Below are 27,829 nucleotides of genomic sequence, written 5' to 3' on the forward strand. Positions count from 1 at the left end.
TTATGGAAGAAGACGCAACTCTAGCTCATTTTCTGGAAAGGTAAGCAGAGATGAAATTTGAACGTGTTGAGTTGCAAAACAACTTAATTTGCCAAGAGATGTGACAGTTTATTTTGTTTTTATGAAGTGACCCAAAAAAAAAAGAGATTATAACACATGATCATAATTCTTCTCTGGAAAGAAGATTCATGGAGAGTAAACAGATCCTGGTTTATAGAGATTTTTTGCAAGAAGTTATGAAGAAATTATATTATAAGATAAACAAAATGGAGTACAAATATAGACTGGGAAATGGAGAAAGTGACATTTACTTAATCAAATAACTTTAAATTCTATGCAGAAGGCAAAGGTTTTCTTTCAAAATTTGGAAAGCTGTCAATGAATACAGATTTAAAAATGGAAATGAAAAGCCAAATTGATAATGGAAATAAAAGTCAAACGAAGAAACTGAGAAGGTCCCTTTAGCCCTCAGCACCCCCAACCCATGATTTAAACTCCAGGCCTTTGCATAACTTGCAACAAGTTTCACCCTAGAAAGGAAACTGTGCTGTGTCCAATGCTGCTGTCAGATTCTGCTGTCACCTTTACTGCCACACAGTGGCTGACATCCTATTGTTTATTACCACCTAGAATAGGTCCAATCAATCCATTCTTGAATGGTGAGCCAACCCATAGATAACTCTAATGGATAACAATAGGATTTAGTCCAGGGTAGGTAAGCCTGAACTGGATGGCCCGAGCATCTGACTCAGTGCAAAGCAGTTACCTAGGCAATGCACCACATAACCCACTAAGAAATGGATGCCTTTCTTTCCACACTTCTACCCAGATCTCTGGTACCTCCCTCCCTCATAAACACATGCCCCAACATAGTGGCGTTCAATTCTGGAGTACCTGCACAGGCCGTTCGCATCACACTGGACAGAATGCCGTCTGTCCATTCATTGGTGTTGAGGTCGTACTCTCCGTACAGCTCACCCAAGGAAACTGCCTTCGGGTTCAAGGGGAATTCCTGGAAGAAGGAAGGCCCAGCAAGGAAAGAGAGAAGGAAAGGAGGCAAGAGGGAGAGCAAGCCACAGTCAGAAGGAAGCAAGGGGCCTTCTGTCTAGCTAAGACCCACCACACACCTGCCCTTTATTTCTCTACAGCTCTCTATGGTGGCTCAAAGCCAGAGCTCCTTGGGGGCTATGGGTAATTTGCATCTTCTTTCCATTGGCAAGGGCAAGCAACAATATTCAACATGACACCCATTCCACAGAAAAAAAATACAGGACAGAACCCGACCAGCAGAGACTCTTTGATAAAGCAAAAAGCTAAAAAGGAAGAATACCACACCACCAAGCCCAAGAAGATGCTTGCAAAGACAGGAAATAAGTGAATTGGGATGCTGAGGAGAAAACAGCTAGATGGGCAGAGCCAAGGGAGGGAGGCAGGGGACCATTCAGCTCTTTGCATTGCCCTGCCCACCTTTAGTACAGGTCCTGGAAAACCAACACAACAGCCTACTGACCCGGACTATGTTGCCAGTGGGGTCTCCGCTCTTGTGCAGGCTACAGAGGGTAGCTTGCAAGGCACGCCAGGTGACAGTCTTGCCGCTGCCTGTGTTGCCCACAATCATGGAGGAGTGGCGGGAGTTCTTGGTCTCGTACAGCTGGATCACCTTGGTTATAGTGAAGGGGATCACCTGAAGCCCCATTTTCCTCAACTCCTGCTCAAGCACTTCCTTGATCTGGGAGGAAAGGGAGGAGGAAAGGAAAAACCTTTCTGAGATCCAAAAGCTATTATTATTATGAACCTTTATTTATAAAGCGCTGTAAATTACTCTGCGTATTATAGCCCACTGCCCCAGGAATGAACGCTACTGCTTCCCCACCATTTCTATGAGGTGGTGGATCCCAGAGAGTAACTAGAAGGGGGGAGGGAGAGATCTTTCTCTGATGGGCAGCATCTCAGCAATTGGTGGTGACGGTGGCCCATTACCCAGAAAAGAGAGGCTAAGCCCACCTGAGTAAAACTTGAGAGGAAAGAGATCAGAGACTGGTTGGCTGACCTTTCCATAATCAATGACAGGGCATTCGATGCCCGGAAAGAGGTCCTGAATGATAGCGTTGAAGAGGGGCACATCACTGGATGTCAGTTTGGCTATATTCATGTCCTTCATGGCCATGAGAAGAACCTAAGAAGGAACCAAAGCAGAAGAGATTATTAAAGAGCCTAGAAGCAGGAGAGCAAAAGTGAAGGTGGCAGGTATAGGCCTCCCGTAACAGAAATTATCACTCGCCCCAAGAGGATCCCATGGTGGAGGGGTTTCTGCATCATTCCCAAAGCCATCAAAGGCACACGTACAAAAAAGCCCCGTCCCCTGTGTGGACAATCATTCTGCCCACCATCACTGCTGTACATAGATCATGCTATATACAGTATGCCTTTGCCTTACATGGGAGATCCATTCCGGATTCCTCCGCATAAGGCAAATAGTTTCAGCGTAAGCTGAAAGCCATGTAAAAGGCGCCCACGTATGACACGGGCACACTGTACGCACATAACTGAAGATGCCAGCCCCAGATGCTGGCGAAACGTCAGGAAGAAAATCTTCTAGAACATGGCCACATAGCCCGAAAAACCCACAAAAAACTAACACCAGTTTCTTTAAAACTGATTTTACAGGAAATTGTTTCAGCCTATTTTTAAATAATACTGTACTTTCTCTGTTTTTACACATTATCTCAGGATCCCAGAATGACTGAAAATAAGCAAATCCATAAATAAACAAACAAACAAACAAACAAGTATCAGAAATCTTTAAGAATTGTGTGGGATGGGAAACACAGCAGAGCTCTCAGCAACCATGAGCCAAGGACTCTCTGTGCTGGCGCCACGGTATAGCAGGAGGTTGGGAAAGTGTGACCCCTGGCCAAGCCCTTCCCTCAGGTGATGCAGCTTTATGCTGGAAGGCCAAGAACACTGCACCTCCTCATCTGTAAGGTCAGGCCGAACCCTGCGCTTCTTCCCAGCGTAACGGAGCAGAGATGTGAGTGCCCGGAGGCCAAAGTCATAGTGGTCCTGCTTGGAGAGCTGCTGCACGGCCAATGAGTACAAGGTGTAGACCTTCTTGGCTAGGACCTGGGAATGGGAGAAAAGAATTTGGAGCTCTGGCAAGCCTTTCACTGCAGGGGATGGCACTGTGCCCACTTTGCCCACCAACCATGCAATACCTTGCAGTTATTGAAGCCTTCTCCAAAGAGGATGATTTCTGCAATGAGGGTGGAGTCAGGTACCACCATGGAGATAGGACGGAACATAGACTTGAGATTGTCAGGAAGCTCTGTGCGCCCAGCATATCCTGCAACATGGCACAGGGAAGGACATCAGTACAGGGCACTGGGCAATGACAGAGGTATGTCTACCTTACTCCACCCCCCTGCTATTCAGCTCAGCTCACTCTTTGTCCCATCTGAGATCTCCTAGATTCCCACCTGGGTTCATGGTGATAAAAATGCCACAAGACCACACCAAGTTGATTTCATGGCCTTCAAAGGTGAAGCGAGTCATGCTGGCAGCTAAAGCTGAGAGGATGGAAAGGATCTGCTGGGCCACCACAGACAGCACCTCAATGTTGATGCGGTTGAACTCATCAAAGCAGCCCCAGGCGCCTGTCTGTGAGGTAAGGAAGGCAATGAGCTGAGGAAAGCCAGGGTGCCCAAAGGAAGTTCAAGTGCTGGATTGGATCAGGAACCCAGCCTGGTGATATCAGCAACTGACACATACACAAGTTCCACACACTACATCTTACGTACTTGTGCCAGGCCAGAGTACATGCGCCCCATCGATTTGTAGTCCAGACCTTCAGAGCAATTCACCACAATCACGTACATGCCCAATGCTTTGCCCAGGTCCTTCACTGTCTCCGTCTTACCGGTGCCTGCAGGGCCTTTGGGGGACCCTCCCCGGTGGAGGTGGAGGGCTGTGGTCAGGGTCATGTAGCACCTGTGAAGAAAGCAACTTGAACCTTGTTGACTTTTTCTCAGAGCAGAACTGTGAGTGCATCACAGTTGGTTCCTCACTTCTCATTGGCCACTGCTGTACTCCTTCTTGCTCTGTCTATACTCCATTCGTTTCCATTGCACATCCGCATACAGTAGGCCCCCACCTCAATTCCGGTGTCCCTCTCAGGTGTGTAGCTATGGGTAGGGGGGAGTAAAATTAGGGTGTTCTCCCAACTAAGAGCTCTGCCCTCCTCAATGAAATTATCCTGTGATGTCCAAATTTCTAGCATTATAATAACTTAAAAATTAAAAACTTAAAAATTCGGTTGAGTATTTAGAAATACAGCTTAAGCATTCAAAGAAAAAAGGCACAGTGACCAAGGGAATGCAAACACAACAAATAAAAGAGTTCGAAGGGTGAGCAATTTCTAATGTCTCATCTCAGCAATGCTAGAGATGTGAGGACGGAAGGAAACTTTTATCCATTCGTATATTTATTTGGGAGCCCAGTGCCTTTATTTTGCCTGGTAAATACATTCCTGATCCCCTCCTGATCTTCTTAGCGGATCCCTCGGCTTGCCAACCAAGACAAGGAAGACACAGGTTGCAACCTGTCAGAAAGTCACACCAGCTCTTCCACACATGCCCACCTCTCTCCTCAACAAGCGCCAAAACAAATATGGGCCAGAGGCTCATGCCATGGGGTACCTGTCAGTAAGTGGAGTGATGACCAGCCGCCCAGAGTTTCCCAAATATTCATAGCCATAGGCAAACTGAGTGTTGGTCTGTCGGATGACACAGTCGTCCAGGTCCTGAAAACAAAGTTTCCATCATGTGCATCTCAAGACATGGGATGGGAGGAAAGGCAGAGGAGAGATCATTCCAAAGTCACAGGAATTATGAGACACTTCTTACAGCAGTGGTAAAATGACTGACATTCTGCCACAGCCTTTTCTAAGCTCTCATTGTTTTTTGTCACCATGCAGAAGAAAGAAAGTGTGAAATACTGGGGGACAGATGTTTCTCAAATGGGTCTCCCAGCAGCCAGATTCCAGCACCTGACCTCCTGTGCTACCAACAGCCGGTTTCTCCTGCAAGCCCAGCTGAAGGGTTCAAGCGCACTTTTGAGGCAGCAGTATTTGGCTGCCCAAGCACTGTTAGCTGACTCTCGCCGGCCAACACCTATCTAAGAGAAATGAAGACTGTGAGGCCCTCCAGATGCTACTGAAATACCATCAGCTCTTGCCAGCATAACCAATCATAAGGGCTAACTGGAGGCACAGTCCAACAAAATCCAGAGATTCCCCACTCCTGCTTTAGTGTAAGGATCTAATAAGCACTTGCTCCCATTTCCCAGTTGGTGGCTTGGATCTGGACCAGCTTTGGCACATTGGACCCTCTTCTTTCCCTTGGATCTTGAGAGCTCTGCTTGGGTTTGACTACATGCCTGCATCCCTCTTTCTATTCTGTACTTTGGCTTTAGTTCTGTACCCAATCTTGCCTGGGGCCCACATGGTTCCTGAAAATCAACTACAGCCTGGTCTCAGACCAGGCCTAGTAGAAAGTTTGTTGTTGCTGTGTACCTTCAAGTAATTTCTTACTGTTAGTGCCTAAGGCAATTCTATCATGAGGTTTTCTGGGGCTGAAAGTGTGTGATTTGTCCCAGCAAGGCAGGCTACATGTTTCAGGGCAACCTCCTGATTCCACTTCCTAAATGCAAATTCCAGAGCTGAGCAGCTCCAAAAGCAAAAAGAGCTCAGAATGGGAGCTCTTTCCACATGCTTTTTGGGTTCTCCCTTGATCAAGCAGTCTGGCTGCTGCTCACCAGTCCGTAAGGGTGCACCTGGAAGAAGAGAGTTCAGAAACCCATGGTTCAGGCTCAGGCTTTCCCCAGCAGCACATTCTGCTGCAGTTCTGTACCACAGACAGCAGAGGGAAGCAAAAGAATGGATGAAGTGGGGAAGGTAGCGTATTAACCGTTCTGTCCAGCAGAGAGCAGCAGCAGAAACTCATTAGCACTCTTGTCTTTTTCTTTCAGTCTCTTTCTCTCTCTCTGACACACACTCCATTCTTGCCCACTCCCTTTCTTCCACCTATGCTACTCCATCCTCCTCAAATGGCACATGCTTGGCTCCTCTCACCTTCTCCCAGTAGAGGCGAAGCTGGCTCAGCCACTCAAAGGATGTCACATCGATAAAGCCACTCTTGTAGAGCCTCTCAATGACATCCCGGGCGTGGACTTCCACCGTCACCAATGCCACGATCTTCAGGCGCATGATTTTGGTCAGGTTGCCTCGGATGGCCTCCGAATATTTGTTTAACATGGATACCTGCCCACAAAAAGGCCTGTTTGTGAGGAAGAGGCCAACCAAATTCTTCTAGCCATGATAGCAAAACAGAGCTTCAGTGTACAGCAGCAGTCTACCTTGAAAGGCTAGTTTCATTAATGGAGGGAGGTTGCATGTCTACATAAATGATGAAAGAGGGCTGCTGTTGGCACCTTGGGGCAACTTTCAGGCTAATGCTATAGTATAAAGAACTCTCTTGGTCCAAGCCAGCAATGCTCTGCCTCTGTTATTTTGAGGCAAACTGGAGGTCTTACAGAGACATCATGCTTCCCGGTTTGAGACATTTCTGCAAGCACTTGGTCCAAAACTAGCAGAGAATATCCACCACCTTTGTTTGGCGAATATGTGAGTTCTCTGGATGTCACAGGAAGGGAACATGTTCCCAGCCTGAATGCACTAAATCCAAACACTGGAGAGCCAGAGGGCAAAGGGGGCGGTGTGCCCCACTTTGAATTTCCCCATGGCTCCAGCTCCCCCCCTCAAGACATCCCCAAAGAAAAGCAACTTGGAGCAGCTCTCCCACTCCATGCCACTTGTAAGTAACCAAGTGCCAGGTCTGAGGGGATGGAAAGAAGTGGAGGCAGGAAAGTGTGAGCATTAGTTTACCACCAGGCACCACTAAAAACGTGCCAGTACAATCACAACAGGGTCCTAAAGAAATCCAGGAACAAGGCAGATTTGTCAAACTCTACAGCCAGCCACTGTGGCCCCTCAGCTGCTGCCTTTTCTCACCTGCTTCTTCTTCATGGTCTTGAGATATTTCTTGTCACCGCGGTCTTTGCAGGTGACCAGGCACTTGCTAACGTCAGCTGTCCACTGGATCTGGCTAGCAGTGATCACCATCTGCAAGGGGATGAAATCAGGATAAGAATGAATAAGGGGCCTGGCTGTTTCTGCAGAAGCTACCATTGCCACCATCCCCAGCGAAACCCTATGAAATATGAAAATAAGGCATTTTTGTGTAGTGGAGGAGACTGTTCTTGGGTGCACAAACCCTCACCCAGAATATTTCCACATGAGAGCAAACAAAAGGAGCAATGCACCCAAGGAGAGTTTCCTCCACTGCATAAAAATGCCTTATTTCACAGTACAACTGAAAAGGCTTTCAAGTACTGCATAATCTTTCCTTCCCACGTGTCCTGCACTGTATCTACAAGGTAGCTTCAAATGCCCACTCTTATGTTTAAGAGTAGAAATGCATACAGACACAGACATGTTTGGCTAAAGAACAACAGATCACAATGGGACTTCCAGCTTATGACTTTTTCACACGGGGACCTATGTGCTTCCATTCTGAAAACAGTTAAAGTGTTGGCATCCTGGAAAAGCAAGCAAATTTGCTAATACTTATCACGCACAGAGCACAACAAGGGGTTAAAAGCACATTACTTAAGCAAGAAAATGGGTCGAAAACAAATTTGGTTTTCAGACAGATGAGGACAAATCCCATTCCTAACTTGGAAATAACTTTTTTGTGCATGCTCCAAACTGTCATTTCCACAAGTGCATACACACACATGCTCCAGAGAGAGAAGGGAAACAGGAAGGAAAATCCTCTTTGCCCCAGAAGCTGTTTCAGAGGAAGGCAGGCTGGGGTTTCCCTTTACAAACTCCTATAAAACCACACACAAACACACACACGCAAGAGAGAAAGAGGACGGGGCTGGTCCATAAACCTGCCTGAAACTCCCAGATGTCCTTCTTTTCCAGGACATATCCTCCATTTCTTCCTCCTGTACAGGAGGAATTCCAAAATGTCCTCTCTCTCTGCCTTCGAGAGCAGCCATGCGAGGGAAAGAGGTGTGTGTGTTGTGTGTGTCCCTTTAAGAACAAGTCTGCCTCCCTCTCCTTGGCACAGCAAGGAACCATGGGATATCTGGGAACAGGGAGAATCATGGTTTTCAGACTGCTGCAATTACATAAATAAAGCACATTTGTGAATGAACTGGAAATGAAAACATGGTATTTTTGCAAAAATGCTTGTTCCCTGATTCACTTCACTTTCTGTCTGGATTCTGACCAGTTTGTGCACAGCATTGTCTGAAAAGCAATTGCAAAATTGTCCCTAATGCTCTGGATGACCCTGCATTGTGACCAGTATAACCTTCTAATTTTCCCTTATGAAAAAGTCCTTAGTCAGAGCATGGTACTGCAGCAGAGCATGCCCAGTCCTCCTCTGGCCTCCCAAGTCACCTGTCCAGGCCACTCCTTCACCCATTTGTCCCGCTTGGTCAACATCTTCTTCAAGGCAAGTCGGCAGTTCTTCAGCACCTCCCTCAAAGTCCAGCGCATGGCAGGTTCCACGTCACACAGCCACTCCTGCAAGAGTAAGCACCACACATGAATATCTGTGAATACATTCTGGGGTCAGAGAAGATGAGAGCACATAAGTTGTTCCCTCTCAAGTTTCAAAAACTCCACATAATGTAAAAATCACCGGGGATCTCTCATCCAGCTTGTAAGCTTTTTGTGCAGGCTCTGCCCCTTCTTCCTCCACCCCCAGCCCTATGAACAGAAACCAAGTCCTTATCTCTGATTGGATATAAGAGTTGGGCAATAAAGGGATTAATACTTTAAAGACATGCATAGGATTGAGTTTCTGTATGTTTTCTATGCTTGGCGGCAAAATGTCCCAAATGGTGGAAATTATGCCTGGCTCCAGGTGCTCTCTTTGACCCTCTTTCCTGTGTTCTTGATCCCTCCCCTCTATGGCATTAGTGACATCTCCTTCTGGAATGTATCATTCCAAACCATTTCTCAAATTGGAATTTGGCCCCATGGCCACAAAAGAGAACCCTCAATCTTTCATTACAAAGATGTTGTATAGATTGCATTGACTGAAAGAGAGCATATGGCTCCATTTTCATCAATAAAACCCAAAATCACTGGAACCCAAAGCACAGTTCCAGAAAGGGGGGAGCTCTAGAGCAACATGTTTCCACTCTAAGGTCAGGTAGGCCTTGTGATGCTGAGGACCTGGACCTGAAACTGTGGGTCTGCTGCATTTGTAACTGTCATGATGTGCACACAGTTTCTTCACAGGGTAGGATGTGTTGTGGCCGGCAGAGAAGGCAGCAAGGGAAACATTCCAAAATTCATAATGTATGGATCCTAATAACACTGTGTTCCGGAATACTTTATTAAACCAAACAAAAAGGCACAAAAATTTGTGCCAGCTTTCCCTTCCTCTTTCCAGCATGCCCAGAGGCTACTCCAGACAAAACCTAATACTACCATGTCATCTGACTAACCCCACTGGCGGGCGAGTCTGCAACAAAATCTTCCTCTTCAGTATTATCAGAAGACATGCAGATCAAATACATTATGATCCCCCTCTTTCTCATCTCCCAGCCTCACTTCCTTATCAGCTTCTTACCTGATGACGAGATCTGAAGATTTCAAAAGATTCCAAGCTGTTTTATATTGATTTATTTGTGTTACCCAAATGCATCTGAGGAAGTAGACTTTAGTCTACAAAAGCTCATGCTGCCAACTTCTTTCTTTCAGTTAGTCTCAAAGGTTCAACAAGGTCACTCTACATACTTATGTCATTTTGGTTATCCTAATAAAGGATTTTGGATACATACAGTATGGATTTTGAGCTCACAGTACAGTTTGCATTTCTGTAATGGAGAATCGAACTTACTTTGCAAAATGTTTGCTAGGCAAGAGAAAGGAAGAAAAAAAAAACAGGACTCACCTCCACGGGTCCCTCTAGTAGCACAGAGTGTGTGAAATCTACATATTCACCATCCAAGGAGAACATGCCCAAGGCTTCAAATCGGTTTGTCAGGCCAATCTGAGAACAAAAAAGAGAACAAGTGCATACCACAAAGAGGCTTTAGCTCTCACAGCAAGGCAGGAAAGGATGGCTTTGGCTAGTTTTCATTTATGGAAATGCCCATAAAAAGATACTAAGGAGCAAATTGGAGCAAGCTGGGCAGAGGAGGAGTGCTCACTGGGAATCCAAAGTCATACCTTCTGCATCTTGAGGCATTTGATGTTATCAAAGCACTTTTTCAGGTGGGGCTGGACAGCTTCTGGGTTGCGTGACTGACCCAGGACTTCCAAAAGGTCATCGTTGGACAGGAAGTAGAAGCGAGGGAAGATGTGGCGCTTGGTCTCCAGATACATGTCAAGAGACTTCTGGATTTCGTCTAGGGAAGCATTCATTTCCACCAGCCTGTCCAGTAGTCCTGTGGGGAGGAAGGATCCCAGAATAAATCAAATGGGAGTCATTGCCCCACCACATCACCATGATTATTAGCAGCAACAGCAACAGATGATGATGATGATGACGATGATGATGATGAGCCCCTCCAGCCACATTCCATCTCTTGCCCACCTGCTGCTGCTCTACTCCCTCACCCTTCCCAAACTATTCCTCATTTAGACCACAGTAAATTCCACAGTATCCCTCCAGAACCAAACAACTCCATCCCTACGAACAGAGGAAATCATCTTATGTCTTGGGGCCATCAAGCTGCTCCGACAGCCACTATTTCAGGGGAAGGCCCCAAAGACACTAAAAAATCCCAACAGGAATGGACATGGACTGAGACAGGATGGCTGCATTTAGCTGATCTCAAAATGATAGATGCCAGAAGAGGCTTCAAAATGGTGGGTGACTCCACATCCACCCCTTTCTCAAAACCTTTATGCTTTGAGGGTTGAAAATGATGCTAGGACTCACAAGAACACCCTCTCCATTGTTGCCATCTTCATTTTCCCCCAAACTATGCAGATTCCTCCTTGGCAACAAACACAGAACATGTGCTCTTCCCCCTGCTCCCCACCCTGCCATGAGTTATGGTCCCTCCCCTTGCACCCCTGCACATGTCCTCCGATAGGATGGAAAGGTGCAGCAGCAACCTGGGAAATGGGTGGCCCGTAAAGCATTGTTGTCCTTGACGAAGCGGTCCATGATGGTTTTCCAGCTGCTGTTGATTTGGTCAAAGGAAGCTGACTCACTAGGCAACTGCTTGCGAATGTCTTCACCCAAGAAGATGTTCTGGTGATAGAATGCAAAAGGAGGGAGGTAAGATGGATATCACTTGATGCCAAAGCAAAGGTTCTTTTTCACCTTTGGCCTAAGGGTCACCAGGCACCAGATCTCCTTCTCCACAGTGACAATGATAAGGATTGACAAATAAGCGCTTCAGACTGGAATGAGAAGGAGCTGGATAGCATCCCTCAAAGAAGGGTCAAATTTCCCATTCCCAGAATTCTATATGGCATGCCTCCAACATGCTCTAAGGACTCTGGGTAATTTTTCTCTCTCCAGGTTGCAATGGGAGACTAATAAAAATGGTCAGAGGAACATGAAGGAAGAGAATGGTTCTCACTAGGGAGTCTCTTTACTCTTTCCACAGAAATGGACAACAGCCATCACTGTGGCATCCACTAGTGACTACTCCTGTGACTTGCTAACACTTTATATTTATTAAGAGGCACACTTGTTATCACCAAGAGAGATCTGTTCCTTAGATCCCAAGGAGAGAGATGCTCACTTCTAACAAGAAGTCACAAAAAGACTCTTCCTGCCACCAAGATAGCTTTCTGCCCCTGTAAAAAGAGACACTGGCAGAGATGTCTATTAAAGGAAAGAGACAAAACTAGCCATGGAAGTCTGTCAGATGGCCGCCTCACCTCCATGTACATCCACTGTCGTTGCACGACAAGCAGCATCTCAATCACTTCCAAGATGAGCGAGAGGCAGCGCTCCCAACGGTCCACTTCCTTCTCGAAGGGCTTCACAAAACGTGAGGCCTTCATTGTGGATAGGGCCACCTGGTTATCTTCCAGGGCTTGGAAGACATCCTCTGTACCTCTGCAGAGACAGGGAATTCATGATCCATACCTTTATCAAGCAACCAACAATGCACCAAAATGGATTTAGCTTTTGAGATCTTCAGATCTCTTTATCAGGCAAGGTGCTACAAAATGTAGGCTGGAAAGGGAAGGAGAAAAAGAGGGAGAGTTGATTTAAGTCATCTAATCTGCATGTCATCTTGACATATAGAGAAGAAGAGTCTACAAATTCTCAGATGGGCTAATCATGTGATGTGATATTACAGTATTAGATTTCACCCAAATAGCCCCTGGGTTTGCTGTAAAGAGGGAAAGGAAAAAGCTTTGAATCTCAATTTTAAAAATACAAAAGAACAGTATAAATTCAGAACTGTCTCCATTCTGTTTGAAGAGCCCAGCTTCTCCATCATCAGGGCACCTTGCCTTATTAAGAGTTCTGAAGATCACAAATACATGCACATTTTTGGTGCCTTTTTGGTTGGCCTAATCATGGAATTTGACATTTTTCTTAAGGCCATCTCAACACTTGCTGTTTCCAAGACTGGAAGTTCATGAGTACAGGATTCCAAAGCCCTCCCCAATGACTGCTGGAGGAGGTTGGATGGGAACCAAGCACAAAGCATGGCTCTGCCTATGATGCATGTGGCAGAAACAGGGTTCCTGCTATAACCCCAGCCTCTACAAATCCTGCTGGAATGTCCCCTACTCTCTCTCTCTCCTTCAAGTTCTGCCAATGAAGCCCTTGAGTGTTCTGCAAAAGCCTAGATTTGCTGCAGGCATTATTCTTCTTCTTGGGGTGGGGCACAGACTCATTCTGAACACAGTCTTTTCCCCTTTCCTTGAAGCATAAACATCTTCAGAAGAACTTTTTGCCCTTCTGCTTTCTGATACTGACTGAAAAACCTTTCCACAGCCAAACATAAAGAATATTGACACATTTTCTCATCCTCTATGGCTCTTGATATGTTGAGACACTCCATCAAGAAAGCAGCACAGTGTTGCAAAATTTATTTATTTATTTATTTATTTATGAGCATCTTTGCAGAAACACAATTTTTTGGTCTGCAAACATTTTTTTTGCAGAAAGTATTGAAACCAACAACAATAAAAATAAACAAAATCTCTTGTAATCTCACCTAGCAGAAAGAAAACTTTTGAAAATACTCATTTCACAATAATGAAATAATTCATATCTCTAGCCAAACTGTGCTTTCACACCATGGTCAGAACACAAAGAAAAGAAGTCTCTCAGATCAAACAGGTTGAGGAGATAAATTGGGCCTTTCCTAGCCTGTCTGATAAAGTTTGGGCGTTAGAGAAATTAATAACCAGAACTTTGCACTGTGCCCAGATAACAACGGGAAGGCAGCTCAATTGCAGTAAAATGAACAATATGTCCATATGGCAAGTTCACCCACTAAGATCCACACATTGGCATATTTGGGACAGATGAAGTTCCCAGAGATAGTCCCATGCAGAATACATTCCAAGATGCCCAAGATAGCTGTGACAAACATTACTGTGTTAAGCGTATGCTACCACCTTTCTCTTATTTGTGGGCTGGGGTGTACCTTGTAGACCTACCGGATTCGGTGGTGTCCCTTATCCTTGTAGGGCACAATGTCCAAGGAGGTGGTTTCCCATGTCTTGGCAATGTTTATGAGAGCCTGCAAGGAGGATAGAAATGCAGTGTGTCAGATGGGCAGAGGATATGGTAGGTGTCTATGTGGAGAAGTGTTGGACTCAGCACAGATGTGCACTCTAGTAGTAAAGCAGGACCTGCTTGAGGGTGGGGGAGAATCAGGGAGGACAAACTAGGTCTCCCTGGGTCCTGCAAATGGCATTCAATCTCAGCCTTCTGGTTGGTCTTTACTCAAGTGGCCCAACAGCAGCAAACAGCAGACCTCACCTGCTCAATTGCCAGCTCCTTGGTGGCTGAGGCAGAGATCTCACCAATCTTCACCACATGTTTATCCAGGCCCAGCTCAATGATATTCTCCAGCCTGAAATCCTCGGCATCCTGATCAAATGTACGGAGGACCAGATCTTTCACCTGATCCCAGTGTCTACAGAAAAACAGAGCTGGTCAGGCTCCAACTTTCCCAGGGTGCAGAAGTATTTCTGAATATCTTCTCCTCCCTTTCACTCTGGCACCCTGTTTGTCCACAAGCAGGTCAGGAAAGCTCTTTCCTCAGTCTGACAGTCTTCCCCTGTCTTTGACCCCCACCCCCCACCCCCAGTATTTTCCTTTAGTAATAATGAGAGATACTGCTTTCCTCACTCTGATGCTCCTGCTGCAGGCAAATCTTTTTGAGGACACATGGTGGATACAGAAAGACATCCCAAAGCAACAACAACAGGTAAGTGTGGGAGATTTACACTGCCCCACCCATCTTATAATACAATTAAGTAACCTCTGCCACAAGGTGGAGTAAGTATTTATACCTTCCACTGAGCCCTTGAACATAAACCTTCCACAGAACCCTTGGAGATGCCTCCCAGAAACAGCCTTTAACCCTTTCTAAAAGGCCAACATAAGCAGGAGTCAAGCTGCCCACCTTTCCCGCAAGGCTGGATTCCTAAGGTCAGTGATCAAGGGCATTGTCCTCTTAAACTGTTCGATCTTTGACTTGGAAGTCTCAATTATTTCCCAGTTCCGATCCTTGTGTCAAAAATAAAACAAAACCAGAGAGTTAAAAGATTAAATAGTGGAAAACTGAAAGATATAATCTGTCACACTCTTCAGCACCTGTTTTGTTGCATCTGCCTCCACTCTCAAGGAGAGGTTGCAACACAGATCTATGGAATGTTAACTGTAACAGGCCGAAGGATGCCTGGAGGATGGTTTTATTTACACAGGGAGCACAGGGGGAAAAAGAGAATCTGTCCTGTCCTGCAAAATGTTTTTTTTTTCCCAGTTGCCAATAAGGGCTTCCTCTCATATGAGAAAATGATTCCTATATCACTGATAATTTCCTGAATAACACCCAGCACACACATGCATACCCCTGCTGTTCCTACTTACCTTCAGCTCCTTACTCAGCTTATTCAGCTGCCGGAAAAGTGCAAAGGCCGTGTTCTCCATCACTTCTGTCTTCAAAGTCTTGAAGCTTACATTCTTCCACTCATTCCAGTGGTCCTCCCACTCCTTTGTAATCTCCCACACTTGCTGAATGTAATCCAGCTCCTGCAGAACACACAGGAGAGGTCAGCACTTGGTGAGATCATCTTCAGTTCTACACTAGGAGTTATAACTTCTTTCTCTCTCTCTGCTGTTATAAAATTGAATGATACAGATCAAGTGGCTCATGGTAAACCTTCTTCCTCTCTAGCAAGAATGAGAAAGGAAGCCATCTTACTCTCTCCAACTTTTGAAGGTCTTTGGAGGCAGGTTGGTCAATCTTGAAGATGCCCAGGTTAGAGCGAAGAGTGTTCTCTTCCTCCTTCAATTTGGCCAGCAACTGCCTCATGGCTGCAATTTGGTCTAGCGCTGCATCAGCAGACAAGGCACTGGTGAAAGGACCTAATGGAGAAAAATAAAACAAAACAAATAAAGCCTAATGAATATAAGTCCCTTCCTTCCTTCCTTCAATCCCTGGGAATAAGGTTTCTCAAAGAAAGAAGCAATGAAGGCCTACAGTGTTGGGTTTGGGTCTCATCTTGGGTGGGTGGGGGCAGAGTTGATTCCTGAGATTCAAAAATCTGAGAATGCTGGGCAATGGTACATGATCAACCTGTGGGTTTAAGAAACCAACCATGAAGGCCAAGGGAATCTTACATTATCCTGCTCTTATAGAAATGAAACCTCCCACGAACTGTGCCATATACTAGCCTGGGAGGAGAGACAACATGAGAAAAGCACATGGGAGACACATACACTTGGTCACATCTGGTCCTGTGCATGTTTTCCTTGGAAATAAACAAGATCGTGGGCCAAATAAGATCATGTAGCTAAATACAGCTTTGCACCCTTTCTTTTTGGACTGTCTCCAGATCAGAAACAAAAAGTGCTGTAGCACTGCCTCCCGGTCTTCTTCTCTTTCTTAAAAATACACACACACACGCACGCGCGCACACACACACACACACACACACAAACACATCTGTTTGGTCCATGGCCAATATAACTATCTTTATCTTTTGCTCTCAAAATGGCTGCTGCCAGAGCAAATTAAAAGTGACTGCAGAGGATCAGACATGGTTGCCTCTGAAGCCTAACCAGTTAACAAATCTTTGCTAAATAACAAGCTTCCTAAAGACAGAAGGGGAGACAAAGAAAAAAAAGCAACCAGTTGGCAAGGCAGAAAAATAAAATGGGGCAGGGGGTGGGTTTGAGGGCAATGGTAACATTGGGTTAGAATTCTTTAACCCTGCTTTGAGCAGTTGACACATGGAGACAACCCATATGTAGTGGATTGCTCCTGCAGTCTACCTGACAATGGGCAGGATGTGATGGCAGCTTCTCCTTTTATTTCCTAAAGATTGTAAGTTGAATAAACATACCCAGGATCAAACTATAAGCCTCTTTTGCAGTCCACATGCAAGAGAACCAGGACATACATTTACAAGCCAAGATGCTGGCTATAGGCCATTAAGTGATAATTGACAATGGCTACAAAATAATGGGAGCTGGCTGCAATCAAACCCTACAGATTTTGCCAAGACTTTTGAAACAAGCAAACCAAGGCTGAGGTTTCAGACATGGTGTTCCCAGAAGAAAGGGACAATATTCTTTATCCTTCCAGGGACAGAATTTTGACCATCGCAGGGCAAAAGAAGAGAGACTGTGTTCTGTGCGGCCATTCACCATTGGTGCCGAAGTCTTGAAGGAGACTCTGAGCCTTCTTTTTCAAGTCATCTGCACAATGGATGAGACTTGTCTTGAACTTCTCCTTATGCTTCTTGAGCATGACTTCACTGTCCAGGATGCATTGCTGGAAGGCCAGCCACTCTGAGTTGAGGTCTCCTAACAGTTGCAGAACCTAGAATAGAGGAAGAGAAGAGGAACAAGAGATGACAGAGGGAAGCATCACAGCAGAAGGGTGGGTCTTAGAGCAACAGGAGGGTCTGAAAGAAGGCAATTTTCTGCATTTTTTTTTCCTAAACCCAGGGGTGACTGGAAGCTCACCTTGAGTTTCGAAAAGACAATTTTTAAAAGTTCAACCCTCTCCCCATGCCCACCCTCAACAAAGAAAAAGCAGTAGTGAGCAGTTTTTCAAAGTCAGGGCTGCTCACATGTCTCATTAGATCCTGGTGGGCCACACATCTCTGTGCCCACTCACTACCATTTTATAAATAAATAAATAAATAAATAAATAAATAAAATTTTCTGAAATAATGACTCATACCCCACACACCCACTACAGGGCACAAATGCACTTCCCTCATGTCTTTTAAGGTCTGCTTTAGGCCAAGAAGTCTTTTTTTTTTCTTTTCCAAAATGAGAAGTGAACAGAAGTCATTACTTTTTTTGGAAAAAGCTCCCCTCAGCCCAAAAACAGCCCAGGGAAAGAAAGAATAAAATTTTTCCCCACATCCTTGAAAGGATGCAGAGGGGCATTTTGAATGAAATCAGTCAATCAGTTAATAAAAGGTGGGGTGGAGTGGAGTGGACATTGGGTCCACAACAACATCCCCAGGGACTGCATATGGCCTGTAGCGGACATTTCCCCATCCTTGCACCCCATGCTTTCCTTTCAAAGAAAACTACCACTCTTAGCCCATGTGATTTCTTTTACCAAGAAATGGAAGCCTGAGCATCTGGGGAGTGCTAGCAAGCCTGCTGCTTTGCCTGCACAGATCTAGAAAGGGTGCATCCTCCCTCCCACTTCTCCAGGCCCCCATCAGTCCCCCGATACCAATCAAATTTATGCTTGCCTTTTGCCCTCAGAAAGGTGCATAACCTAATACTGAGACTGTCGACCTCAGCAGAAGAGGAGAGAATTAGGAGTGGGATCACTTTAGCCAGGAAAACTGGGAATAGGCTGCACATCCTCTTTTTCGGGGGGGGGGGGTGGCATCTGAGGCAAGTGACAGATACCTCTTCTTCCACAGCCACCTCATACTTTTCAAGGATGGCAAACTGCTCATGGATGGGTGGGATCTGCGCCTCAATCTTAGGCAATTCGTTTTGAAGAGTCTCGTGGAGCTGGAGGCTTCTGCTGAGCTCCTCCAGGGTCTGCGGGGGCCGGCTGACGCTGTGGGAGAAAGGAGCCTTCTCTGAGCAGGGTGGGATAGGGCAGGGGGGCATGAAGCAGAAGCCAGGCCCTGGGCAAGGGGCAGGAACCAGGGCCCGGGACTCACTCAGCAGCATTATCCTGCAGGTAGGTGTGGAGCTCCCACAGGCGGCTGCTGGCCATCTCATTCAGCAGGTGGGTGAGCTTGTTCTGCCACTCGATGCAGTGCTGGACCACCGCTGCCTTAAGGTGAGAGCAGTCCAGGAGCACAAACTGGATGCTCAGCACCGTCTCCTCCTTCTGGGCATTGTTAGCCACCTCCATGTATCTATGGCACATAGGCACATGAACAACAGTTATGGCCTCCTGGAGCAGAAGAAAAAGCAGCAAAGAAGCTACCGGGGGGATGGGGACATATTATGTCAAATAAAATGTCACTGCTGCTCTACCAATTCCTATCATAACCAAGCCTGGGCTGTACAAGTAAGCCTCAGAAACTTCTAGGAGTTGACCAAAAGATACCTTTGTGCAAATGCATTTTGCATTTCAGTGAAAACCCAATGGATTAGAACACAGGCCTCTTTTGCAGAGATTGCAATGTTACTTTTTCTGGGCTTCAATTCCCAGAAATACATGCACGCACGCACGCACGCACACTAAGATGAACACAAGCCATGCTGGCTGGGGGATGCTGAGAGTTTTAGTCCAGCAAAGTAAATTTTCCAAACCTGTCCCTGTTGCTTATCATCCTGCTAGCAACTGGTATTTGGAGGAATAGCATTCCTGAAAGCAGAAGAGGTGCGCCCCTGAAATCCAAGGCTGGAGGACCTGCATATGACAAACTTCCAAGCCTTCCCTTTAAGCGTCCCTCATCCATGAACAACATGATCAGCCATGCTATGGCTTTATCTTTGGTTCTTCCTTCCCTTTTGCTTTTGTTCCCTGCATGCCCTGGTCGTATCTTGCCTCAACAACCAAGATTTCCTTCTCTCTAGTCTTACTTTGGCTCATCTTGATCCTTTCCTACCTACCCAGCCCTCTGCTGTCACAATCATTCTGGCTCTCATCACATTACCATGCCCTCCTTAAAACCCCTGGGTGCCCTTGTCTGTCAGTTCCTTATCTCTCCACACTTGTATCCCTCCCAACACACCTCTATCATCTTCACCTCCAAAGGTCTCCTACTCCCTCAAAGACTCATTTGCTGCCCTGCAGACTTGGATCCACCTATCCTTTCCCTGTTCCTACCTGCCTCCTTTTGTCCCCCCCCCCCATAATGATATTAAACTGGATGCTCCTTGGGGAAGGGACTGGTGTTTTTGCACCTTGAAAAAACACTGAGGGCATGTACATAACAAAAACAAGAACAACTATAACCTTACCAAAAAAAAATAGGATAAAGTCTTGGATACAGTTTGGAATGTTATTTTGCAGAAGCAATTTTTTCCCATTAACTCTTTAGAGTGCCATTTCTCTTCACTCACAAATAATAGATTACTTGGTGTTGTTTCCTACCACAGAAGCATTAAAAATACAGAAACAGACCCAACTCCCCCACGATTTCAAAGAAGCAACAAGTGATGCATTTCTTGTTACAGTAATCAAAGAAGAATTTGAAACCAGTTGATACATTGCTTTTTAAAAGTATCACTGGTCCCTTTCATAGGACACAGTTACAATACTTTGATCCCACTTTAACTGCCAGGGATACATGCATATCCTATGGAATCCTGGGATTGGTAGGTTCATGAGGCGTTTATACTCTTCTGCCAGAGTTCTAGTGCCAAACTACAAATCCCAGGATGGTGCAGCATGCAGAGCTGTTCTAAAGAAAAATAGGAAACTTGCCGATAGTAGACCTTTTTACTATAGCAGGCTTTTGAAATTAATATTTTAGGAGAAACAGCCCTTTTATAATGTGGCGAACTTTTGTTTGTGGTAATGGGTTTCTTTAATAGTTTGTTTTTAACTGCTTTCAATTTCCTGATGATTTAATTGCTTTTTAACTTTTGTATACTGCAACTTTGACACTATGTCTGTTTTAATTTTTGTTAGCTGCCTTGAGTCCCAAACTGGGGAAGAGGCGTGATGTAAATGAGAATAATAACGATGATGAAGATAATGATAAAGCAGTATCAATGTGCTATAACAGTATCAAAGCACTATAAAGGTGTCATTCAAAAGTAGCGGTCCTTGTCACCCCAAGAAATGCCACACTTTGCGGGCCACCATTACCACCCCCTCCCTCTCCTCTTCCCATTAGGGCATTAGGCCAGCTACGCCTACTGCCCACCCCAGGTACTAGACATCCACTAGGCACACAGGAGGTCCACCAGGGTAAAGAGGAGGATTTTGTTCAAGGCCAGCCCAGTGCCTGAGCCATGCCCCCCCACCAGCTTCTCCAGTAAGGCCAGCCCCACTGGGCAGTGTCTGGAGTGGGGTGGAGGTGGGATATGGGTTTCCAGGCCTCTTTGCTTAGTCTACTGCAGCAGCTGGATCTTGTTTACAAAGCTCTTAATGGAATGTCTCCAGGGGGAGAGCTGTACAACTATCCCCCTTGCACTCAGCCTCTCAGCGTTTCTCCCCCCAGTTTAGGTTTCTACAGTCACTTTTGACATTTGCATGGAAACAGGTTTTCTTCTGCCTGCTGTTCATTCTGCCCAAACCCATCCCTCAAACAGCACTGGATTCCAGCCTCCTCCAGCGAAGGGACAGGGCAGCTGCAGAGGGGCACACAGTGATGTTCCACAACAGTTTCCACAACAAATGCCCCCCTCCCTAGGACAGGGAGAAATCATGACAAAGGTGAAGGACAGGCCTTTCCACCCTTTCCCCCCAAAAAACTTGGCTTCAGCCAAGGCTAAGAGTAGGATGCTCCAAATCTTGTGGGGTGGGGAACAAGGCTGTGAGTTTCCAGCTGCAAACTTTAGGAGAGGTGTATAATACAGAGCCTCTGGGTCACACTTGGCCCAGCTTCACTTGGGACAGCAGCTACCTTGAATGTCAAGGTCAACATCCACCTTGTAAGATAGACATGTGTGAATGTCATCATGAGACACTGCAGGACTCGGTCTGGAGGCAATCTGTGCCTGAATTAAGACCATGGTTCCTAAACCTCTGCCAGTTTTGCTAGTGGTAACCACATTTGAGTTGGTATGGCATGACAGAAGAAATTCAGGTTCCAGACCATGACATTCATCATGGCAAAGCTCCTAGTAATCCTGGCACTACCTTGCACAGCATGTTTTGGCCTGCCTTGCAGAAGGCGATTGCTTCCTGCTGGCCCCAAATCTTTCCAACTCAAGCTTTGTCTTTCAGATAGTCCTTTCCCCACATCAGTGCTGCTTACCCTTTATTCTTGTCTTCTGGCCCCCTGCCCTTCTCCCCAGAAGCCGGCCTTAGCTCTGGACCACATGTACTTTTGGAACAGCCATGCTTGCACCAAGGCCGTGCTCTGGTGGAATGCCTATTAGGGTGGACAAAAACTTGCAGAACCACCACTCATCGCCATTGGCGATGTCAGCTGGAGGATTCCAGAAAGTGCTGTGCAAACAGACACTTTTTCCAACCTCTGCAACTGGTGGTTCTATGATGAACACCTTTTTTCTGATTCCTGCAACAGTGAACAATCCCTGGGTGGGTCACGTATATTCCTTAAAATAAATGAGAAGAACCTACTTGCTCACAAAACCAACTACCTCGAAATTTGACTTGTGGAATTAGAAGGATCAAAGTGGTTCTGCCACTCCATCCCTTACACACAGATACTGTACATAATGCATATCAATAAAGGAGAGGCTCTAAATATCTATGCAGTAACATAAGATGAGCTGGGCTGCATCAGGTTACTTTGGTTCATCTACTCCAGCATCTGGCTTCCTATGGTGGTCAACCAGAGGCCCCAATGAGAAGTCCAGAAACAGCTTTGTTTCTTCCCAGTGGCATTACAGACATCTCTTTGCCTTCTTACCGAGCAGTGTCAGCATCAAAGGAAGACACCATTGGGTTTAGGTGTCGATAGCGGTTGATGAAGGCATCTTTGTTGACTTCCCAGATCTCACGGTAGACATCCCAGGTCTTCAGGTAGCCCTGGAGGAGTGCTGCATTGCTCTGCATGCCACTACTGATCTGTGACTGGATTTTCTTTATGTCTTCATCCCGTTCTGAAGAATGACAAAGAAATCAGCTGCCATGATGGTGCCAAGACTCAGCACCAATGAAATATTACATGCCGTACCTTCATGCCAAGCCCAGGGCATCTAAAGTCTATAGGCAACAACCCAGAACCTTATAGAAGTGCTTTAGAAATGCAGAACTATTCCCACAAGGTCATTTTATAAAAAACAAAATTCACCAGGCCCAAAGAGCATCCATCCTTGAGCTCTTAAGAACCCAAACATGGAACTGATGACCTTTTAATCAATGTACGAAACTGGTCACTAAAATTGGCTTTTCTAGCAGAGGGCTGGAAGGTAGTCAACATGAAGGGCATTTAAAAAAACAGATCCGGGGTGGCCTAGGAAATTACAGGTTAATCTACCAGGTTGAGAGAGTGTGACTTGCCCAAGATTAGCCAGTGGGTTTACACGGCTGAGCTGAGATTTAAATGCTGGTCTCCAGTGTCATAGTCCAATGCTTAAACCACTACACCATGCTGACTTGGAATGAGGATCAAACGCAGAGGAAAGCAAGGGCAAACCACCACTGAACAAATCTTGCCAAAGTTTGTCTTTGGGTTGCTGTAAGTCAGAAACAACTTGAAGGCGTGCAACAACAACAAAAAACTGGCCAATGATACCACATTAATCAGGGAAAAGAAAACCCCATGCATATTACAACAGATCTGTGCTGTTCAAATAAGTGCATGTAAAGTAATGAATATGAGATGACAGGGATCAGAATTCTCATCATGTACACTGGTGGAGTATGGATGGGCTGGAGCTACCCAGGAATTAGTTCTCAGCAAGGTTCTCACCCTTTTCCTGGGCCCTCTGTAGTGCTGCATATCTGTAATACCCCTGTTTTTCAAAACCAGAAATGGAGTCCTAGTTACTGTGGTGATTTCCCTGCTTTCTGGTAGTCTGTGTGACCTCTGGAGAAAATTGGCTCCTGAACCCACCAAGGTTGTCCTCTGTCATGTGTGGTTTGTACTTATTTTTCTTCCTTTTTAAAAAAAGATACTATGGATCAGAACCATTCCCTCTGTTTGTGATCCAAATTGATCCTGGACTCAGGACAGAAACTGCCCACTGCTGCATGGAGGTGGCAGGTCACCCAGAAGGTGCTGAAACATTTTCTGCATTATTTTCCTTATCATTGCATGCCTTTTGTGACATACAAGTTATCAAGCCAGCAGAGAAAACAAAGACTGCAGACATCGGGAACTGTGAGGTACAAGCCAAATTTCCTTCCAGGATATGCAGACAGGCTCCCACCCCAGGTTGAAAGTATCAGTACAGTTTCTCTGTTACTCAAGCCCCTCTCCCTCCTCAAGATGTCTTACAAAGCTTTCAGGAGACTGTGAAGCCAGTGTCATGAATCATACAATGACACAAACAAACCTCATGCACTAGCATCTGTGCAGCAGGGAATAGGGAAAGTGACAGCAGAATAACATAGAACATGTCCTGGGCCTCAGCCCAGGGGGAAAAAAGCAGAAAACAGAAGACAAAAACCAGGAGGAAGCCCGAAGACTCAGGCAAGGAGCTTGTACATGGCTGGAGTTTGGAGTAGTCCTCTCTCCTTGTCTGCACGAGGTCCCACACGACCACTGCAGAATCCCGACTCTCACCCGGCTCTTCTAGAGTTGTTGGCTACTGTATGCAATGACTGCTAAAGATGGTTATAATGACTCCTGGGCCAACAGGGAAGAGACTCAGCTTGGCTGCTTTCCCCACTCAAAACTTACAAATGAAAGCATGCCCCATCCCTCCCAACACATATGCCATAAATTACCACTTCATTTAATGATGTTCTGAAGGTCTGCTATCCCACTTCCCAGGTCCTTCAGGCTAATACATTTTAAGCTCACGTCTCTTCTTACCAAGAGGATCTCTGCTCCTTCATTTCCCAGAAAGTCTAAGTAGGAACAAGTTGAACCCCAGGGACAACCACAGGCTGGCATTCTTGGGGGCACAACACTCTTGTCAGCTCTCAAGGGAAAGGAGGAAAAGCAGTTGGCCAGGCAAGGCACCATCCTAAGTTTCTACCTCTCCCTTTGCTTAAACTTCACTGTTAGCATTTGTCAGCTGTACAAGGAATGTAGGGTACAACCCAGGTTTCAAGGCTGCTCACAGTTACGTGGTTTCACAGAATGGGTGTCCCTTGGCCACAGGCCACCAGATGGGACACCTCCCACATCCCCCTTTTGCAACTCAAGGGTCAAAAGTGTCCGGCAAACTTAAGGTAAAAAGCATGCCACAAAGGAGACTCGGTGACTTAGCCTCTTTCATTGTAAAGCTAGGGGAAAGGTCTTCTCCATGAAGGAGCCTCAATTAAGGAATGCCTTTCCAGAGCTGGGAAAAGTTACTTTGTTTTGACTGCAACTCCTAGAATACCAATAATCTATTAATACGTTATGGATTCTGGGAGTGGTAGTACAAAAAGTAACTTTTGCCAGCCCTGTTCTTAAGAGAACCCGTCCCCATGTCAATTCTGATGTCATTTCAACATCAAGTGAAGATCTTTCAGTTCTCCTGAGTTTTTTTCATAGCTTTTATTCTTATCAATCTACAGTGCTCTTTCAGAATGCTTCTGCTTTTAATATGCTCCTTTTATAGTTTTATTATTTTTACTTGAGTCCAAGTTGTATGAGTGAGGAGCAAGGAAAACAAAGAAAAATGGTCTTGGGGACAAATGCCATTCCTGCCCCATTTCCAAAATATTCAAGCTTGAACTGTGTTTGGGGTAACATATGAGGCAAGGTGGACCATCTGGTCTGTGAGAGGCATATGAGCCACAAGGTTTGCATGCAGAACAGGCTCATCTCTGAAGAAAAAGCAACATCTGAGCTGCTTTATAGATCTCAAAACAAACAGCCAACCCCACTGAGTACAAGGATCTCTTCTTACCCACAAGAGTAGCGATGGGGTCACGAGCAAACTTGCGCCTGACAAGAATTTCTGGGAGGTGACGGAAGACAGCGATGCTGGCGATCAAGTGGGTGCTGATGTCATTGACCATGTTGGCCAACTGGACTAGTGTTGGAGAAAACTCTACCTATGAGAGCAGAAGTTGGTGGGTCATCAGAAAAGGGAAGGATCCAAAGCAAGACCTCAGAAAGAAAGTCAAACGAAAGCCACTCAGGAATAAGGACTGAGTTATTATAAAATTTACCTATGATTCTCACTTCAGAATGCTTCCTTTGGCACAACTTCAGGTGAAACTCTAAAACAAGAGCAAACTACTCCCACACACATCCTCCACCATTCACTTAAGCCCATGGCTGGAGTTCTATATTCCATTCCAAAATGGCTGGAAAGATGAGGATTTCCATCTTTTGCCAGTGGCCCTCAGAAGAGTCCAGAGTGAGGAGAGATAGTGGACTTCTTAAGGCTTACCTGAGGGGTCTGAGGATAGTTGTCCTGCAGAATCACCTTCACCCTGAAGAGGGGGTTTGGGCTTGTCTTGCCATCCCCATTGATGGCTTTGGAGAGCTCCATCAGGGACCATTTGACATTCAACCTCAGGGCATCCTCCATCATCTTATTCATCTTAATGGTGTAATTGTACCAGTACTGTTGGACCTTAGGGGGAAAGGCAATGGGGTACAGTTGCTGTCAAAAAGACCCTCACAAAATCCAAACTGAGAACCTATGCAGCAGGTTTTCACCAGGCATCAAGTCATCAGGTAGACAAGTGGGACAACATATTATTCAGGCTTTTTTAGGATCAAGTTTACAACAGTGTTCCTCAGTTCCTCCACAAGCCATTTAACCCAGTGATGGGAAGGATAACTGCTGTCCATGACCAGATGAACCAGAGAACCCCTTGGCCTTGTTTTCAAGGCAATGTGCTCTTTCCAATCCTTCTCTTATTTGTTTCAGCCCACAGGGCTGCCATTCCAATGTGTCCCTTACAGCAATATGAAGAAATACAATAGTGTCACCTGCTGACATTTATTGAAATAAATGCAAAGTGTGCTTCAGTTATTTTTGGTGCCACTCAATTCATTCCAATGTACTCTGAAGCAAACTATACATAAGGCTACGCCAGGGTTTAGAAAAGTATCATTTTGGGATTACAACTTGGCTGAGGATTTTGAGAGCTGCGTTTCAGAAAAAAAATATTTCCAAGTACACCGTTCTAAAAGCAGACACTCACCTCTGGCCCATCATTCTTGAAGACTTCATATGTCTGCCTCATGACAGCAATGCTGTCTTCGTAGAAATTAATCAGCTTCTTCTGTATGGACTCTCGATGCTCCTTTTGGTCCTCTTCAAACTCCAGGTCATTGTAGACCCTCTTGCCAGTGATCTGGACAAGCAAAGCTTCACTCATCTGTTGGGCCCTGCGAGCAATCGCCAAGGTGGCTGCCTTGTATTCATTCACAATGGTCTGCACCTGTGGGAAAGCAGAAAGGAGAAAGCATGGGGATACACTCCAAACTGTGATTAAGAATGGGACTCCCTGCTGAAAGAGGGGGATGCTGGGGGGGAAAACCTGGGGAAGAAGCCTTCAGCCATGTGGAAAGTAGCAGAAAAGAACTGGTTAAGCCTATATTCCTGTACCACTGGGAACAACAAAGGAATCCACAGGCAGCCAGGAGGGGAAAGAAGAAGACCAACCATCCTAAGAGACTGGAGGCTTTTCCTGATGGAGGGGATGGCTTAGTGGCCATGAAAAAGGACCAAGGGATCTTGGTTCTTTTCGCAAGTTCTGCAGTACAAATGAAGGCCATAGAAGCTACCAACTCAAAAGCATATAAAAGATCAGTGATGGGTGATGCTGGGGGCTCACCAAATCCCAGATCCAACTTTCTGATATGAAAAACCTGGTGTGGGCAAATGTGGCCCTTCAGGACTTCAGTTTCCACAATCTCTCGCTAATGGCTATGCAGGTGAAGGCTGATGTGACTTGTAGGCTGAAGTGCCTCTGGACTGTCACTTTCACTGTCCAGGGGGTACAAAGGTGGAGGTGGTCTGATACATCAACAGGCAAGAGCTCACTTTTTAAATCTCATTGTGTCCCTGGAAGGCACTGAAAGCCAGCTCTGCATGACATTCCTCATGTCCCTCAATGCCACCAGATTGCCTGAAGGCCAAAGAATGTAAAGATGGCTGCAGTTATCACCCCCAACCCACTACCAGGTTCCACCTCCCCTCCCCCTTTCAGGAGGAGGAACTCTGACCTTGCTAGCATGCAGTCGGCATTCAGAGATGAAGGCAGCACTTGCCCCCTTGAGCGACCAGTGGAGCTTCTTCAGGCCAGGCTGGATCTTCCTGTCTAGGTAGCGGATGCGCTCCTTGAAAAGGCCCCTCTCCTCTGGGGACAGCATGCTGATGATCCT

The 27,829-nt window shown here is 45.9% G+C and overlaps 1 protein-coding gene across 1 annotated transcript; it reads right to left on the bottom strand.

Annotated features, from left to right (window-relative positions):
* On the bottom strand, positions 1-27,829 carry LOC121929044 (dynein axonemal heavy chain 2-like). Its single transcript, XM_042464364.1, has 29 exons — positions 27,671-27,829; positions 26,644-26,883; positions 25,881-26,066; positions 25,392-25,539; positions 22,292-22,484; positions 18,449-18,649; positions 18,186-18,342; positions 16,953-17,127; positions 15,505-15,668; positions 15,171-15,332; positions 14,704-14,807; positions 14,055-14,211; positions 13,730-13,812; positions 11,984-12,164; positions 11,207-11,345; positions 10,313-10,530; positions 10,035-10,133; positions 8,528-8,653; positions 7,067-7,177; positions 6,128-6,316; positions 4,695-4,798; positions 3,798-3,987; positions 3,477-3,657; positions 3,216-3,343; positions 2,971-3,123; positions 2,051-2,176; positions 1,511-1,729; positions 895-1,012; positions 1-32 (listed from the first exon to the last, which is right to left on the bottom strand). The coding sequence occupies exons 1-29, from the start codon at positions 27,815-27,817 to the stop codon at positions 1-3; spliced, it is 4,431 nt and encodes a 1,476-aa protein (XP_042320298.1). The 5' UTR covers positions 27,818-27,829.

The sequence above is a fragment of the Sceloporus undulatus genome, chromosome 4, assembly GCF_019175285.1.
Source record: "Sceloporus undulatus isolate JIND9_A2432 ecotype Alabama chromosome 4, SceUnd_v1.1, whole genome shotgun sequence".
NCBI classification, from domain to species: domain Eukaryota; kingdom Metazoa; phylum Chordata; class Lepidosauria; order Squamata; family Phrynosomatidae; genus Sceloporus; species Sceloporus undulatus.